The 17,069-nt window shown below is 43.2% G+C and overlaps 1 protein-coding gene across 2 annotated transcripts in view; it reads left to right on the top strand.

Moving 5' to 3' along the window:
• UQCC1 (ubiquinol-cytochrome c reductase complex assembly factor 1) overlaps positions 1-17,069 on the top strand; it is a 155,004-nt gene that overhangs the window by 71,526 nt on the left and 66,409 nt on the right. For both annotated transcript variants that reach the window (XR_013213399.1, XM_077252165.1), the window contains exon 7: positions 10,333-10,441. Coding sequence is in view for 1 of the 2 variants with exons in the window: in XM_077252165.1 (XP_077108280.1) it covers positions 10,333-10,441 (109 nt within the window). In the remaining variant the exon portion in view is untranslated. The remainder of the gene's footprint in view (positions 1-10,332; positions 10,442-17,069) is intronic.

The following is a 17,069-nucleotide window of genomic DNA, read 5'->3' as shown; positions in this document are numbered from 1 at the left end:
TGTCACTTTGATGTGATATTTGTATCGTGTTGCTTTTTGTGTTCAGCGTTTAGACTGCTGACGTAACTAGGTTAAATCGAAGTCTCCTTTTGCATATGGAAAAAATTGCTAATCTCTGACTGGCGAGGAACTGCGATTGACTTTATTAAAATGTTGTAAACAGGAATGCAATGTTACCTTTGTGGTTTGACAGTGATGAGTCAGACTTTTAATGTGCAGCCGGTCTTGCGTTACAAACAGCACTGATTATAGTCAGGGAATTTTATGAACTAAGAAAATAGACGTCTTTTTATAATCCAGATTGCAGGTGTAGTTTAAAATGCCCTTTTTTTTTTTCTTTTCTTTTTGCTCCCCCCCCCCCCAAAAAAAAAGTTGAGTTCATAAATGTCTGTAAGTTGTTGCACAGTGATACATCAAACATGAGAGATCATAGAAAGTGTGTTAGTTTGGGAAAGATATATTTTTATATGAAAATGTAAAGGACTTGATATGGTTCACTTAGTTATTCCGCTTTTTAGGGATGTCTGTTTTATAGCTTTGTACTAAGGACCAAGTTACATACGGAGGTTGTAGAAGAAGAGCTTTTCGCATAGATCATACTAATGCGGTTAAAGCAGTGACTTCTATGCAGTTTTTAAAGGGAATTGGTCACTAAACTTTTGCCATCTAATCTGAAAGCAGCATGATTTATTTACAGAGATCCTGATTCCAGCAATGGGTCACTTACTGGGCCACTTGCTGTAGTTTCAATAAAGTCACTTCTTTATCAGCAGGAGATTATTGCTAGAAGACTAAGGCTACTTTCACACTAGCGTTAACTGCATTACGTCTCAAATGCGTCGTTTTGCCGAAAAAACGCATCCTGCAAAAGTGCTTGCAGGATGCGTTTTTTCTGCATTGACTAACATTAGCGACGCATTTGCGACGCAATGACACACGTCGCAACCGTCCTGCGACGGTTGCGCCGTGCTGTGACGGACCGTCGGGAGCAAAAAACGTTACATGTAACGTTTTTTGCTCCCGACGGTCCGCTTTTTCCGACCGCGCATGCGTGGCCAGAACTCCGCCCCCACCTCCCCGCACTTCCCCGCACCTCACAATGGGGCAGCGGATGCGCTGGAAAAATGCATCCGCTGCCCCCGTTGTGCGGCGGGGACAACGCTAGCGTCGGGGGCCTCGGCCCGACGCACGGCGACGGGCCGAGCCCGACGCTAGTGTGAAAGTAGCCTAATAAAAATGCAGCCATGTAGTCCTCTATAGTCATGAACTCTGTGTAACCCCCACCACTGAGTGGCAGGTTTCTGCCTATGTACTGTTTACTCAGAAAGCTGCCACTCAGAGGTGTAGTACAGATGCAGAGCACTAGTAGATCTGCAGCAGAAAAATAATTGATTTTATCGAAACTACAGCAAGCAGCCAACTAAGTGACACATTGCTGGAATCAAGGTCTCTGCCTCTGCTTCTATGAACGGGCTGCTGACAGACTCCTCTGGCAGTGCCCTATCACCAGAGATTGAAAAGGTCACCCACTGAAATTCAGCAGGCTGGATTATGTTCCCTGCCAAAAATATTTACTGGAATCTCCGTGCAATAGTGTACTGTGAGGAAAATAAGTATTTGGTACACTGCTGATTTTGCAAGTTTTCCCACCTATTTTAGAATGGAGAGGTCTGCAATTTTTATCGCAGGTACACTTCACCTGTGAAGAATCTTGAAAAAAAATCAGAAAATCACGTTGTATGATTTTCACATAATTAATTTGCATTGTATTGCATGAAATCAGTATTTGATACAATAGAAAAATAGAACTTAATATTTGGTGCAGAAACCTTTGTTTGCAACTACAGAGGACAGAGGTTTCTCGTAGTTCTTTGTCAAGTTTGCACACACTGCAGCAGGGATTTTGGCCCACTCCTCCTCCAGATCTTTCAGGTTTAGGGGCTGTCGCTGGGCAACATTTCAGCTCCCTCCAAAGATTTTCTATTGGGTTTAGGTCTGGAGACTGGCTCGGCCACTTCAGAACCTTGAAATGCTTCTTAAGGAATCACTCCTTAGTTGCCCTGGCTGTGTGTTTCGGGTCATTGTCATGCTGGAAGACCCAGCCACGACCCATCTTCAGTGCTTTTACTGAGGGAAGGAGGTTGGCCAAAATCTCGCGATACATGACCCCATCCATCCTTCCTTCAGTACGGTGCAGTCGTCCTGTCCCCTTTGCAGAAAAGCACCCCCAAAGAATGATGCTTCCCCCACCACATTTAGCATCCACATATTTGGCATTTCTGTAGCGATGACAGCCCACCTAATTTACGGGTGCGTGTCTCCAGAAGCACAAGCTGAGCACTACAACGTACTGGGGAGTACAAGGGCACTTTGCAATTTACTCAGCAACATCCACTGCTCATTGTTTTTGGAAAACACACATGGGCTCATAATTGTTACTACACCTGTAGATAAGTTCCCAAAGGGGTATAATTTTCAAAATGGGGTCACTTGGGGGTTTCTGCTCTTCTAGAAATTAGAGGATCTGTATATGGAGTCCGCAAACTAATCTAGGAAAATCTGCGGTCCAGGAGGCAAAGAACGCTCCGTCCCTCCCGAGTCTCTGTGTATGGCTAAGCAGTACTGTACAACCACATATGATGCTACATTCAGCAGAAATTGTGGGACAAATTTTGTTGAAATATTTACTCATTTCTCCTTGTGAAAATGTAAAATCTAAGGCTAAAACAAAATTTTTTTTGTAGAAATAATGTATTGATTTTTTTTCTTTACTGATCAATGGTATAAAATTCTGGGGCAAATCAATGGTGTCAATATGATCACTGCCCCCCTAGATAAATTCATTGAGAGCTGTAGTTTGTAAAATTGGGTAATTTATGGGGGGTTCTGCTGTTCTGGCACCACAGGAGCTCTTCTATGTCACCCGCAAACCTAACAGTAAAATCTGCACTATAATATGGCGCTCTTTCCCTTCTGAGCTTTGCTCTGTGCTTCAGAAGTAGTTCTCGATTACATGTACGGTATTAGCGTACGCAGGATGAATTTTTACAACAAACTGATGTCCATTTTTTCTTATTGGCACTTGTAAAAATTAAAAAATTGGGGCTAAAACAACATTTTTATGGGAAAAATATATATATTTTTTTCATAATCACAGATCAACGTTGTAAAATTCTATGAAGCACCTGGAGGCTCAAGGTGCTTCCCAAACATCTAGATAAATTCCTTGAGGGGTCTAGTTTCCAAAATGGTGTCACTTGTGTGGGGTTTCCACTGTTTAGACACATCAGGGGTTCTCCAAACAGGACATAGCGTCCGCTAATGATTCCAACCAATTTTGCGTTTAGAAAGTCAAACAATACTCCTTCCCTTCCAAGTTCTGCCGTGCGTCCAAACAATAGTTCCCCCCCCCCCCCCCCACATATGGGGTATCTGCATTCTCAGGAGAAATTGCACAAATTTTATGGTTCAATTTTGTCCTGTTACCATTCTGAAAATAAAAAATTAGGGCTAAAAGAACATTTTTATGGAAGAAAATAGTTTTTTTTGTATTCACAGCTCAACGTTATTCATTTCTCTTAAAGGGACTCTGTCACCCCAAAAATCGTATCTGAGCTAAGCCCACCGGCATCAGGGGCTTATCTACAGCATTCTGTAATGCTGTAGATAAGCCCCCGATGTAACCTGAAAGATGAGAAATAAAGGTTAGATAATACTCACCTAGGGGCCGTCTCAGTGTGGTCCGGTCCGATAGGCGTCGCGATTCGGGTCCAGCGCCTCCTATCTTCATTCGATGACGTTCTCTTCTTGTCTTCTTGCAGCGGCTCCGGCGCAGGCGTACTTTGTCTGCTCTGTTGAGGGCAGTGCAAAGTACTGCAGTGCGCAGGTGCCGGGAAAGGTCAGAGAGCCCCGGCGCCTGCGCACTGCAGTACTTTCCTGTTAAGCTCCTGCAGGGTTAATAATATTCTTGAATATGGTTTTAAGCACCTTGAGGGGTGTAGTTTTTAGAATGTGTCACTTTGGGGCATTTTCTGTCCTATTGGCTCCTCAAAGTTATTTCATATATCATGTGATGCCTAAAAAAATGGTTTTGTAGGAAAAATCAGAAATCGATGGTCAACTTTTAACCCTTCGAAATTCCTAACAAAAAAATAGTTAAAAAAATTGTGCTGATGTACAGTGCCTTGCGAAAGTATTCGGCCCCCTGGAACTTTTCAACCTTTTCCCACATATCATGCTTCAAACATAAAGATACCAAATGTAAATTTTTGGTGAAGAATCAACAACAAGTGGAACACAGTTGTGAAGTTGAACGAAATTTATTGGTTATTTTAAATTTTTGTGGAAATTCAAAAACTGAAAAGTGGGGCGTGCAATATTATTCGGCCCCTTTTACTTTCAGTGCAGCAAACTCACTCCAGAAGTTCATTGTGGCTCTCTGAATGATCCAATGTTGTCCTAAATGCCTAATGATGATAAATATATTCCACCTGTGTGTAATCAAGTCTCTGTATAAATGCACCTGCTCTGTGATAGTCTAAGGGTTCTGTTTGAAGCACAGAGAGCATCATGAAGACCAAGGAAGACAACAGGCAGGTCCGTGATACTGTTGTGGAGAAGGTTAAATCCGGAATTGGATACCAAATGATTTCCAAAACTTTAAACATCCCAAGGAGCACTGTGCAAGCGATCATATTGAAATGGAAAGCGTATGACCTGGCCATCCCTCTAAACTTTCATCTCAAACACGGAGAAGACTGATCAAAGATGCAGCCAAGAGGCCCATGATCACTCTGGATGAACTGCAGAGATCTACAGCAGAGGTGGGATAGTCTGTCCATAGGACAACAATCAGTTGTACACTGTACAAATCTGGCCTTTATGGAAGAGTGGCAAGAAGAAAGCCATTTCTCAAAGATATCCATAAAAAGTGTCGTGTAAAGTTTGCAACAAGACACCTGGGAGACACACCAAACATGTGGAAGAAGGTGCTCTGGTCAGATGAAGTCGAACTTTTTGGCAACAATGCCAAACGATATGTTTGGCGTAATGGCAACGCAGCTCATCACCCTGAACACACCATCCCCACTGTCAAACATGGTGGTGGCAGCATCATGGTTTGGGCCTACTTTTCTTCAGCAGGGACAGGGAAGATGGTTAAAATTGACGGGAAGATGGATGGAGCCAAATACAGGACCATTCTTGAAAAAAACCTGTTAGATTCGGCAAAAGACCTGAGACTGGGACGGAGATTTGTCTTCCAACAAAACAATAATCCCAAACATAAAGCAAAATCTACAATGGAATGATTCACAAATAAACATATCTGTTATGGACTGGTGATTTAGGAGCGACATGCGACTAGCTCTGAGCAGGTGGTAACTATACAGACCGCAGTTCCTGATCTTAACACAACACTAGCAGTAGCCGTGGGATGTTCCTGTCACTCCCTGGACACCTCGTCACAGCCGGAGAACTAGCTACCCCTAAAGGTAGAAACAGGAAAGCTATCTTGCCTCAGAGAGAATCCCCAAAGGAAAGACAGCCCCCCACAAATAATGACTGTGAGAGGAGAAGGAAATGACATACGTAGTATGAAACAAGATTTAGCAAAGGAGGCCACTTCTATCTAGATAGATAGTACAGGAAAGAACACTGTGCGGTCAGTAATAAAAACTAGAAAAAGTCCACCGCAGAGAAATGCAAAAATCTCCACACCTGACTAAAGGTGTGGAGGGCAAAATCTGCTGCCCAGAGCTTCCAGCTTAGCTGAATAGATCCATACTGATAAGCTGGACAAATGAGCAAAACATAGAATGTGCTGAACAATAAAGTCCACAACAAGTGGACTGCAAAAGGACTAGCAAGGACTTATCTTTGCTGAACAGGGCAGAGTGTCAGGGAAATCCAAAAGAGCAGTGACTCCAAGCAGGAACAATTGACAACTGGCATTGATTGAGGGATAAGGCCACACTAAAATAGCCGAGCCAGAAAGACGATCAGTGGAAGCAGATGCTGATGCTAAATCCAAGAAGCAGCTATACCACTCAAAACCACAGGAGGGAGCCCAAGAGCAGAATTCACAAAAGTGCTACTTACAACCACCGGAGGGAGCCCAAGAGCGGAATTCACAACACATATCCCGGTGTTAGAATGGCCAAGTCAAAGTCCAGACCTAAATCCAATCGAGAATCTGTGGAAAGATCTGAAAACTGCTGTTCACAAACGATCTCCATCAGACCTCACTGAGCTCAAGCTGTTTGCCAAGGAAGAATGGGCAAGAATTTCAATCTCTCGATGTACAAAACTGATCGAGACATACCCCAAGCGACTTGGAGATGTAATCGTAGCAAAAGGTGGCGCAACAAAGTATTAAGTTAAAGGGCCACTGTCACCCCCCTCCAGCCGTTATAAACTAAAAGAGCCACCTTGTGCAGCAGTAATGCTGCATTCTAACAAGGTGGCTCTTTTAGTTTTAGGTTCAAGTATACCCCAAATAAAACGTTTTTATACTTAGCCACAATTCCTGTCTCTAGCCAGGTAGGCGGGTCCTCACTCCCCAGCTTGGCCAGCTCCTCTGCCGTCACTCCAATCTTCCTGCGCTTTCGGCGCCGCCCCCTCAGCGCTGTTATCTTTTCAAAACCGGCGCCTGCACTGTGTACTGGTGTCCTGCGCAGACGCAGTAAGCTCTGGCCGTCTGACATCCCAGCCAGGCTTGCACACTGCGCCTGCGCGGGCATTGCGGCCACCCACCTTTGGAATCCCAGCACCGCACTATGTGTTATGCATTATGCACAGTGCTGGGCTGGGATTCCAAAGGTGGGTGGCCGCAATGCCCACGCAGGCGCAGTGTGCAAGCCTGGCTGGGATGTCAGACGGCCAGAGCTTACTGCGTCTGCGCAGGACACCAGTGCACAGCGCAGGCGCCGGTTTTGAAACGATAACAGCGCTGAGGGGGCGGCAGCGAAAGCACAGGAAGATTGGAGTTACGGCAGAGGAGCTGGTCAAGCTGGGGAGTGAGGACCCGCCTACCTGGCTAGAGACAGGAATTGTGGCTAAGTATAAAAACGCTTTATTTGGGGTATACTTGAACCTAAAACTAAAAGAGCCACCTTGTTAGAATGCAGCATTACTGCTGCACAAGGTGGCTCTTTTAGTTTATAACGGCTGGAGGGGGGTGACAGTGGCCCTTTAAAGGGACCGAATAATATTGCACGCCCCACTTTTCAGTTTTTGAATTTCCACAAAAATGTAAAATAACCAATAAATTTTGTTCAACTTCACAATTGTGTTCCACTTGTTGTTGATTCTTCACCAAAAATTTACATTTGGTATCTTTATGTTTGAAGCATGATATATGGGAAAAGGTTGAAAAGTTCCAGGGGGAGGAATACTTTCGCAGGGCACTGTATAGTAGACATGTGGGAAGTGTTACTTATTAACTATTCTGTGTGATGTAACGCTCTGATTTAAGGACATAAAAATGAAAAGTTTGAAAATTGCTAAATTTTAAAAATTTTCAACAAATTTACAATTTTTTCACAAATAAGCGCAAGTTATATCGACTAAATTTTACCACAATCATGAAGTACAGTATGTCAGAAGAAAAATATCTTAGAATCAGTGGGATCCGTTAAAGCTTTCCAGAATTATTACCACAAAGTGACACTGGTCAGAATAGTAAAATTTGGCCTGGTCAGGAACGTGAAAACAGGTTTTGGGGTGAAGGGGATTACGGTAATTATGTAAAAATCATACAATGTGATTTTCTGGTTTTTATTTTTAGATTATGTCTCTCACAGTTGAAGTATACCTACAATACATAAAATACAGACCCCTCCATTCTTTGTAGTTGGGAAAACTTACAAAATTGACAGTGTATCAAAACTTATTTTTCACACTGCATGTGATCTACACTGTTATCAGTTGTCCCTATTATCCTTTACCACCTGGTGCAAGTCATGTCGAATGCTGAACTGTGGGGCACTCATTTTGCCATTATTATTATTATTATTATTATTATTTATTGTTATAGCTCCATTTATTCCATGGCGCTTTACAAGTGAGGAGGGGTATACATAATAAAAACAGGTACAATAATCTTAAACAATACAAGTCATAACTGGCACAGGAGGAGTGAGGACCCTGCCCGCGAAGGCTCACAATCTACAAGGGATGGGTGAGAATACAGTAGGTGAGGATAGAGCTGATCGTGCAGCGGTTGGTTGATCGGTGGTTACTGCAGGTTGTAGGCTTGTCGGAAGAGGTGGGTCTTCAGATTCTTTTTGAAGATTCTGATGGTAGGCGAGAGTCTGATGTGTTGTGGTAGAAGGTTCCAGAGTAGGGGTGATACGCGAGAGAAATCTTGTATACGATTGTGGGAAGAGGAGATAAGAGGGGAGTAGAGAAGGAGATCTTGTGAGGATCGGAGGTTGCGTGTAGGTAAGTACCGGGAGACGAGGTCACAGATGTATGGAGGAGACAGGTTGTGGATGGCTTTGTATGTCATCGTTAGGGTTTTGTACTGGAGTCTCTGGGCAATGGGGAGCCAGTGAAGGGATTGACAGAGGGGAGAGGCCGGAGAATAGCGGGGGGACAGGTGGATTAGTCGGGCAGCAGAGTTTAGAATAGATTGGAGGGGTGCGAGAGTGTTCGAGGGGAGGCCACAGAGCAGGAGGTTGCAGTAGTCGAGGCGAGAGATGATGAGGGCATGGACTAGGGTTTTTGCAGACTCTTGGTTGAGGAATGAACGGATTCGTGAAATATTTTTGAGTTGAAGTCGGCAGGAAGTGGAAAGGGCTTGGATATGTGGTTCTTTCTTTGCCTCAAGAGTATGGTTCTAGATGTGTCCTGCTGCTCCATCCTTTATGGCACAAAGTTAGAAATTTGGCTATATGCAAAGATGCACTCTATTTTCGTTAGTGCCAAAGATTTAAGGCCCCATACACTTTAGACCAGAGGTGTCAAACTGCATTCCTCGAGGGCCGCCAACAGGTCATGTTTTCAGGATTTCCTTGTATTGCACAGGTGATAATTTAATCACCTGCACAGAATGATTCCAGCACCTTGTGGAATGCTAAGGAAATCCTGAAAACATGACCTGTTGGCGGCGGAATGCAGTTTGACACCTCTGCTTTAGACATTATGTGATCTGAACTCTCTGATTTTGAGAGGAACGGTTGAACATTTAGTCTCTATGGGGGCTTCTCAACTGTCACGCAATGAACAATCGCCCAATCCTTTTTGTTCTGCTAGGAGATAAGCCTCTGGCAGTGAGTCCTTCTTAGAGAACTCAGGAATGGCTCAGTGCAACCAACTGTGATCATTTGGCCAATAGCTATCTAATGTGAATGGCCAGCTCTATTGTGTAGTGGCAGGGCTTATACACAACTGACCACTCCATGTAAGCCTTCCTGGTTGCGGTTTTGCTTCCAGGGTTGAATGGTAGATCCAAATCTAACAGTTATCATTTATCCCGTGGATAGGTGATAATTTAGGCAAACCGGAATACCATTCTAAGGAATGTGAAGAAATGGTTGTATGTTGCATAAGATTAGACATTGGTAATTTCATCATTGTCTAGAACAGTCTTAAATATACAGTTAGACAGATCTTGGTAATGTGTGTGTGGTCTTTGAAGAAATGCAAGGGTAGAATTTGGATTATTTGTGTTGGTTGTATGTACAGCCTAGAAGGTACTATAGGTTTCTGGTGTGGTTTTAATATACAATATTTCTGATAAATTGGACACTTTAGGGCTATCTTTTTTATACCTATTCTTTTAAGAAATATATTCTCCATCGGTGCCGACAGCTTTCTTCCATGGTATTAGTGAATGTGCCTGAGTTATACATACGGTACATTTCATCTCCATCATTGCCGACAGCTTTCTTCCATGGTATTAGTGAATGTGCCAGAGGTATACATACATTTCTAATTTTTCATAGATCATTTTAAAGTGCGAGTCTGCACTTAATTCTGCCGATCTCGTATACAAGGTGAAAATTCTGCCTTGAGTACTGGCATACTACATAAATGATCCACTTCCTGGCGTTGACCTCAGTATAATTTGAGGCCTCCACTGTGATGGGTAATAAGTTACTTCTTGGAACTAGGTCATATTTTTGTCAAAAAGTCGTTTGATGTACAGAACAAAAAATTGCAAAGTGTTTCCAGTGCATCAGTATTACATGAATGCCTCTGTAGTGATTGCAGTTTTATAATGCGTCCTATGATGATGTCCCCCTTTATTGACCAAATGAAAACATAGATGGATTATAATAAAGACTGGACATTGAAGACCACTGAATTGTCATTAATTTGTTTTCACAGGATGTGCATGGTCCGAATGAAGCAGGAAGGACGAGCTGGAAAATACATGTGCAGGTTCATTGTTTACTCTATGTGGGAAGATGTTGAGCAGCGAGGGAAAGTCATGGGGGTGAGTTTTGTGGTATCTGATGTACTCTTCTGTGTGGAATAAGGTTGTACTTTGTATGTAAAGTGAACTTGACAGTTGATACATGCTGCTCGATTCATGGGAAGCATCTATCAGGCACTGGCTGTATGATCTTAGCCGGGTAAGTTTGACTCTGAAACGCTGCGGTATCTCAGAGAAAAACATCATCTAAAGGCTTCTCCCCGCCCGCTACCCTGGATTGACAGGTCTCTCTCTCTACGAGCACGTTGGCAGAGACCTGTCAATTCAGGGCAGTGGGCTGGAGAAGCTTCCTGGGACTTACCTGTCCAACTAGTCTCCAGTGTGTTTTTTATAGTATGTTTGTCTCTGAAATGACGAAGCGTTTCAGAGTCTACCATACCCGGCTGAGATCATGCAGCCAGTTCATGGTACATGCTGCCCAATCCAGCTGTCGTTCTCACTTTAAGAGTTACATATATATTACCATTTAGTGTTGTGGGAGCTGTTTACTTAAATGGTTGTCAAGTGTAATCCATCTCTAAAAAAGGAAATTCAAGACAGATTGGAAGCGTTTGTGGCTCTTTGTCTATGTTCTTGCTCGCCTTTCTTTTTAAACTGCATACAGAAATGAGAAGTGAGTTTTCAGGTCAGCACAGGCAAGACAAAGGCAGGTGCAATGCATCCTGGAAAGGGCGGGAAAGGAAGTTCCTGCAGGTTTAGTACTGACCTGAAAAATGACAAAGGGGACCACCCACTGAAAAAATGGGGGATTACAAAAACAGAGCACGACAGTACTTGGGATATATTAGACTGGTATGTGCAACAAATGTGGTTCATACTTGTTGAGGGATGAAGACCTGCAAGGTCATGCGTTACTACTGATTTTCTGTGCAAGAGCAGACACACTTTAGCTTCCTAAGTTTCCCTCTTGTGTAAAGTCTTTATCAAAAGTGATTGAAAAAATATTAAAGGCTTTTGAGTGACATCACTAATGACTAGGGTTGAGCGAAACGGATCGGACATTTTCAAAAGTCGCCGACTTTCATGAAACCTGACCCGATCCCACTGTGGGATCGGCCATGCGGTCGGCGATCTTCGGGAGGAGGAGGAGGAGGATCGAGACAGTAAAAAAGCAAAAGTCGCTCAACCCTACTAATGACTGCTTTTCAGTTCACATAGGCAGGGCTTCCATTAAGGCTGGTTTCACACTTGCGTTTGGCAGGTCTGCGTATGGCTGCGTACATCCTCCCTTAAGCTCCGCCTAGGCTCTGCCTACGCATAGATGGAGCTTAAGGGAGGATGTACGCAGACCAGCGAAATGCAAGTGTGAAACCAGCCTAAGGAATGTGTATGGAGCCCAGTGAGCAGAAGCAAAGAGGAGGGACCCAGACTGGGAGAGACATGCTGCGCAGCCTGTGCTGAGCCACTGTATGAACGCTGGGGCCCGGGCTTATTACTTTACTTCACTTTATTAGGCCCTGGGGCTCTAGTCACTCACAGCCGCAGCTACTTACATTTGTAAGTATATTTTTCACCAAGCAGAAATCTCGATCTGCGCATGTGGTGCAATTTTATTGAAGTCTTGCACACAGGATGCAGACTCACACTTTGAATGCGCCACCCACATAACAAGGAATTTTAGAAAGGAGGCAGGTCACTGAATAATCAGTGACTTGTACAAGAAGCAAAGGAGGCTGGTTGGGGGAGGAGAACCAGATGATGACCCTGCCCCCACATCCCACCCGAAGTACACAAGATGCCATTTTCTGAACAATTCATACGGTGAGTATTCACCAGCCACTGAGCAGATCCCATCACATTAGGTATCATATTAATCAGCTTCACAGCGCCACTATAACCATAACTTTAGTATAGAGTGTTAAATCCTGCTGACAAGTTCTCTTTAAGGGTGACAGAAACGACAGAGGCTAGATGATCACTCCTTGTGGGTGAAAACATTAAAATGTTAAAGGGACTCTGTCACCCCCTCCAGCCGTTATAAACTAAAAGAGCCACCTTGTGCAGCAGTAATGCTGAATTCTAACATGGTGGCTCTTTTAGTTTGTGGTGCAGTTATAGCCAAAATAAAGCGTTTTATAATTTCGCCAAAATACCTCTCTTTAGTCCTGGAGGCAGGTCTTAACCCCTCTGCTCCAATCGCCACACTTCAGTCATTCAAATCTTATTCGGCGCCGGGCGCCGCCCCCTCCGCGCTGTTTTCCACTCAAATCCGGCGCCTGCGCTGTTTAGTACTGGCTGGGGCAGGCGCAGTGAGCTCTGGCCGTCTGACCTCACATGTAGTCTTGCAGACTGCGCCTGTGCGGCCGCCCTGCTTGTGAATCCCAGCCCCGCAGTGTGCATAATGCATAATAAGTTGCAGCAGATGGGTTAAGACCTGCCTCCAGGGCTAAAGAGAGGTATTTTGGCGAAATTATAAAACGCTTTATTTTGGCTATAACTGCACCACAAACTAAAAGAGCCACCTTGTCAGAATGCAGCATTAGTGCTGCACAAGGTGGCTCTTTTAGTTTATAACGGCTGGAGGGGGTGACAGTGGCCCTTTAATGGGTCTTTCTCTAGATGAAAAGTAATTAATAGTAATAATTAATAATATTTGTTTATTTCTATAGCTCCAACATATTCCACAGCATTTTACATTTTAGAGGGAACTTGTACAAACAACAAAGACATAACCGAACAACACATAACTCAACAGATACCAAAAGGAGTGAGGGCCCTGCCTGCAAGCTTAAAATTTGTAGGGAAATAGGGGGACGCGAAAGGTAAATGGTAAAAAGTGCTTGTATTGTATTTTCCAGACATCAATATAATAAATAGGGTACTCACATAATGCTGCTGAACCAGTCACCAGCCAGTATGTGTATGTGTATTTATAGTGTAGAGAATATCTTGCTGACCACTGTGAAACCCTGCAATACCCTGTATTCCCAAAAACAAGCCTCTGGAACCCTGATGACTTGGCTTTGCAGGGCCTCATCTTGAATAGAGAGAAGGTGTGCGTTCTCCACTACCATTCCATTGACTATGTATGGAACTTCTGGAAATAGCAGAGCGTTGCTTTCTCCAATAGACAGTGAGTGGAGCAGATATTGTGCATGCACACCTACTCTCCATTCAAGAAGGGGTCCTGCAGAGAGCAGCAAGTTATACCCCATCCCGTGTATAGAGAATGACTTGAGATTTAGAAAAAACTGTTTTAAGAGCTGCCCCTGCTCTGATCTGCTCTTGTGACCATGTATTTTATGGCCTCCAATGTGATTGGCTGCACATGGCTGATCTCTATACTTGTGATCAGTTGATTGGCAGGTGGCTGACTTCTTTCACTACAATCAGCTGGAGAAGCTTAATGAAGGTTTTCTACAGATGAAAGGATGATCTTTACACGTTTAACCCTTTAGTGACCAAGCCAATTTTAACCTTTGATGACCAAGCCAAATTTAACAATTCTGACCAGTGTCACTTTATGTGGGAATGACTTTGAAACTCTTCAACGTATCCCACTGATACTTATTGTACTTCATGATAGTGTTAACATTTCTTCAAAATCACTTGCGTGTATTTATGAAAAAGACGAAAATTTGGCAAAAATGTTGAAAATTTAGCAATTTTCAATCTTTTAATTTTTTGTCCCCTTAAATAATAATTATAATAATAATAATTTTTATTTATATAGCGCCAACATATTCCGCAGCACTTTACAATTAAGCGGGGACATGTACAAACAATAAATTCGGTACTAGATAAGACAATTTAGACAGTGACATTAGGAGTGAGGTCCCTGCTCGCAAGCTTACAATCTACAAGGAAATGGGGGGGACACAATAGGTGAAAAGTGCTTATTTCAGGTCTGCCAATTACAATACATACTTAAATCATAGTTATGTCACACAAAATAGTTAATAAATAACATTTCCCACATGTCAAATTTACATCAGTGCCATTTTAGAAACCTATTTTATTTTTGTTAACAAGTTAGCAGGATTAAAAGCTGACCAGCAAATTTTTTTTTTTCATTTTTCTAACAAAATTTACAAAACCATTATTTTAGGGACCACGTGACATTTGAAGTGACTTTGAGGGGTCTATATGACAGAAAATACCCAAAAGTGACTCTATTCTAAAAACTGCACCCCTCATGGTGCTCAAAACCACATTCAATAAGTTTATTAACCCTTCAGGTGCTTCACGAGAACTAAAGCAATGTGGAAGTAAGGAAGGAAGGAAAACATTTTTTTTTTTTCACAAAAAACTTACTTCAGATCCAAACGTTTTTATTTTCACAAGGGTAACAAAAGAAAATGGACCACAAAATCTGTTGTGCCATTTCTCCTGAGTATTCAGATACCCCACATGTGGGGGAAATCCATTGTTTGGGCGCATGGCAGGGCTCAGAAGGGAAGGAGAACCGTTTTAGCTTTTTGAACGCAAAATTGGCTGTAATCGAGAGCGGTCGCTAGGTCACATTTGGAGAGCCCTTGATGTGCCTAAACAGTGGAAAACCCCCCACAAGCGATATTTTGGAAACCACACCCCTCAAGGATATTATCCAGGGGTATAGTGAGGATTTTGAACCCACAGGTACGACACAAAATTTGACAACATTAGTTTGCCATATTGAATATGTCGTCATTAGCATTGAGTGCAAATGCTCGCTTCTCCAGTTTGTATCGTGTGCTCGTGTATGCACCAAATATCGCTGGTGCTCAAGTGACATGCTCGAGTCCCTATCCCGCATATTTTGCAGCTGTTAGACGCCACAAAAAAAATGTGGGGATCCACGATACTCCGTGTATAACTGCGCACCAGATGCAAACTCGAGTAGATAGCACTTGCGCTCAACACTAGCCGTCAAATCGTCATTTTTTGAAGTTTTGGAAAAACCTCAATTCTAACTCCAACCCTAGCTGCAAAGACTGGAAAAAAATAGAATTTTTTAATTTTTTTTAATTTTTATATAACTAAGGGGGTGACAAAGGGGGATTTGACTTACTATTTTTTTATTTTGCTCACTGTGATAGGATCTTTCACAGTGATCAAAAGGAACCAATAGGAAAAATTCCCTATTGTTGCCGGGTGCTGGCCGGCAGGTGTTGGCGGGCGCACTGTGCATGCGCCACCATTTTTTTTCCAGGAAGATGAAGCAGAGGGCCGGGGGACAGTAGGGCCCGAGGGATGGCGGAGGTATCGGGGGGAATCGGGTGTCGTGTTGTTTTTTTTTTTTTGTGATCACCATTAGGGTATGTACACATCGCGGATTCTCTGCGGATCCGCAGCGTTTTTTGCAGTGCAGAAACGCTGCAGATCCACAATTGATTTACAGTACAATGTAAATCAATGAGAGAAAAAAAATGCTGTGCACACTTTGCGGAAAATCCGCTGCGAAAACGCTGCGGTTTAAAAGAAGTAGCATGTCACTTCTTTTTTGTGAATCTGCAGCGTTTTTGTACCCATTCCATTATAGAAAACCGCAGGGGTAAAAAAACGCAGCAAATCCGCAAGAAAACCGCAGCAAAAACGCACAAAAACGCTGCAGAAATTCCTAAGCCTAATCCTCAACGTGTGCACATAGCCTTATACAGCAAACCCTGATCATGTTCTCTTCTTAAAAAGCGGCACTTAGGATTAAGTACCCAGGTGTATAGACAGTTGCTAAGGGGTTAAATGCATTATCCGGTACTATATCTACACTGCTCACAAAAAGTTTAAGATATTTGGTTCACGTTACATTGATATTTTATTATGAAGGTAGGGAATTCAAGTAGACGCATGAATGATGATTTCCTCACCTCAAACAATTTATTGAAAGGAAAGGCAACAACAATGCTGGGTAAACCCCAACAAAAAAGTCAACGTCTCAATAACTTGTCATGTGGCCTTGTGCATCAATTACAGCTTGACAATTACGTAATTTGCTGTTTACAAGTGACATTATTGTCTGCTGAGGCATGGCCTCCCACTCTTCTTGAAGGGTGGCCCACATGTCATTGAGGTTCTGGTGTACAGATTTACGAGCCTCTACTTGGTGACTCATCTGATCCCATAGGTTTTTATGGGATTCAGGTCTGGAGAAAGTGTAGACCACCACATTTGAGGCACCCCAGTCTCCAGAAGCCGTTCCCTAGGATTGTCGTCCATGAAGATGAAATTAGGCCTATGTTGTTCGTGCAGAAGCACAATGACTGTATTAATGATGTTATTCAAGTAATAGGGCAGTTCTGCAGTGTAGAGCAGTTCGTTATTGACTAGACACACCTGCTCAAACTGTAACACCACCACCAAAAGATCGTCTGGTGACAACAGTGGCTGATGCATAGCGCTCTCCTTTATGTCTCCAACATCATTGGCGGCCATCATTACTGCTTGGTGTGAATCGACTTTCATCAGTGAGCAGCACTTAGGTCCATTGGTCCCTAGTCCAGCATAGATTCTCCCTGGCCCATGCTAGATGATGACGCATGTGCCTGATGGTGTGGTCAGGTACCCTTGCAGGTCGTCTAGCACGCAGATCACGCTGATGTGAACGGTTTTGAATGGTCTGATGTGACACTTGGGTGCCTCTTGACTCCATTAAATGTTCCTGGAGTTGTGTGGCATTCATCATCTGGTTCCAAAGGGCATAGTTTACAAT

This window comes from Ranitomeya variabilis, chromosome 4 (genome assembly GCF_051348905.1).
Source record: "Ranitomeya variabilis isolate aRanVar5 chromosome 4, aRanVar5.hap1, whole genome shotgun sequence".
In the NCBI taxonomy this organism is placed as follows: Eukaryota; Metazoa; Chordata; class Amphibia; order Anura; family Dendrobatidae; genus Ranitomeya; species Ranitomeya variabilis.
Note: the sequence above shows the minus strand (reverse complement) of the source record. Positions and strands in the feature narration are given on the sequence as shown.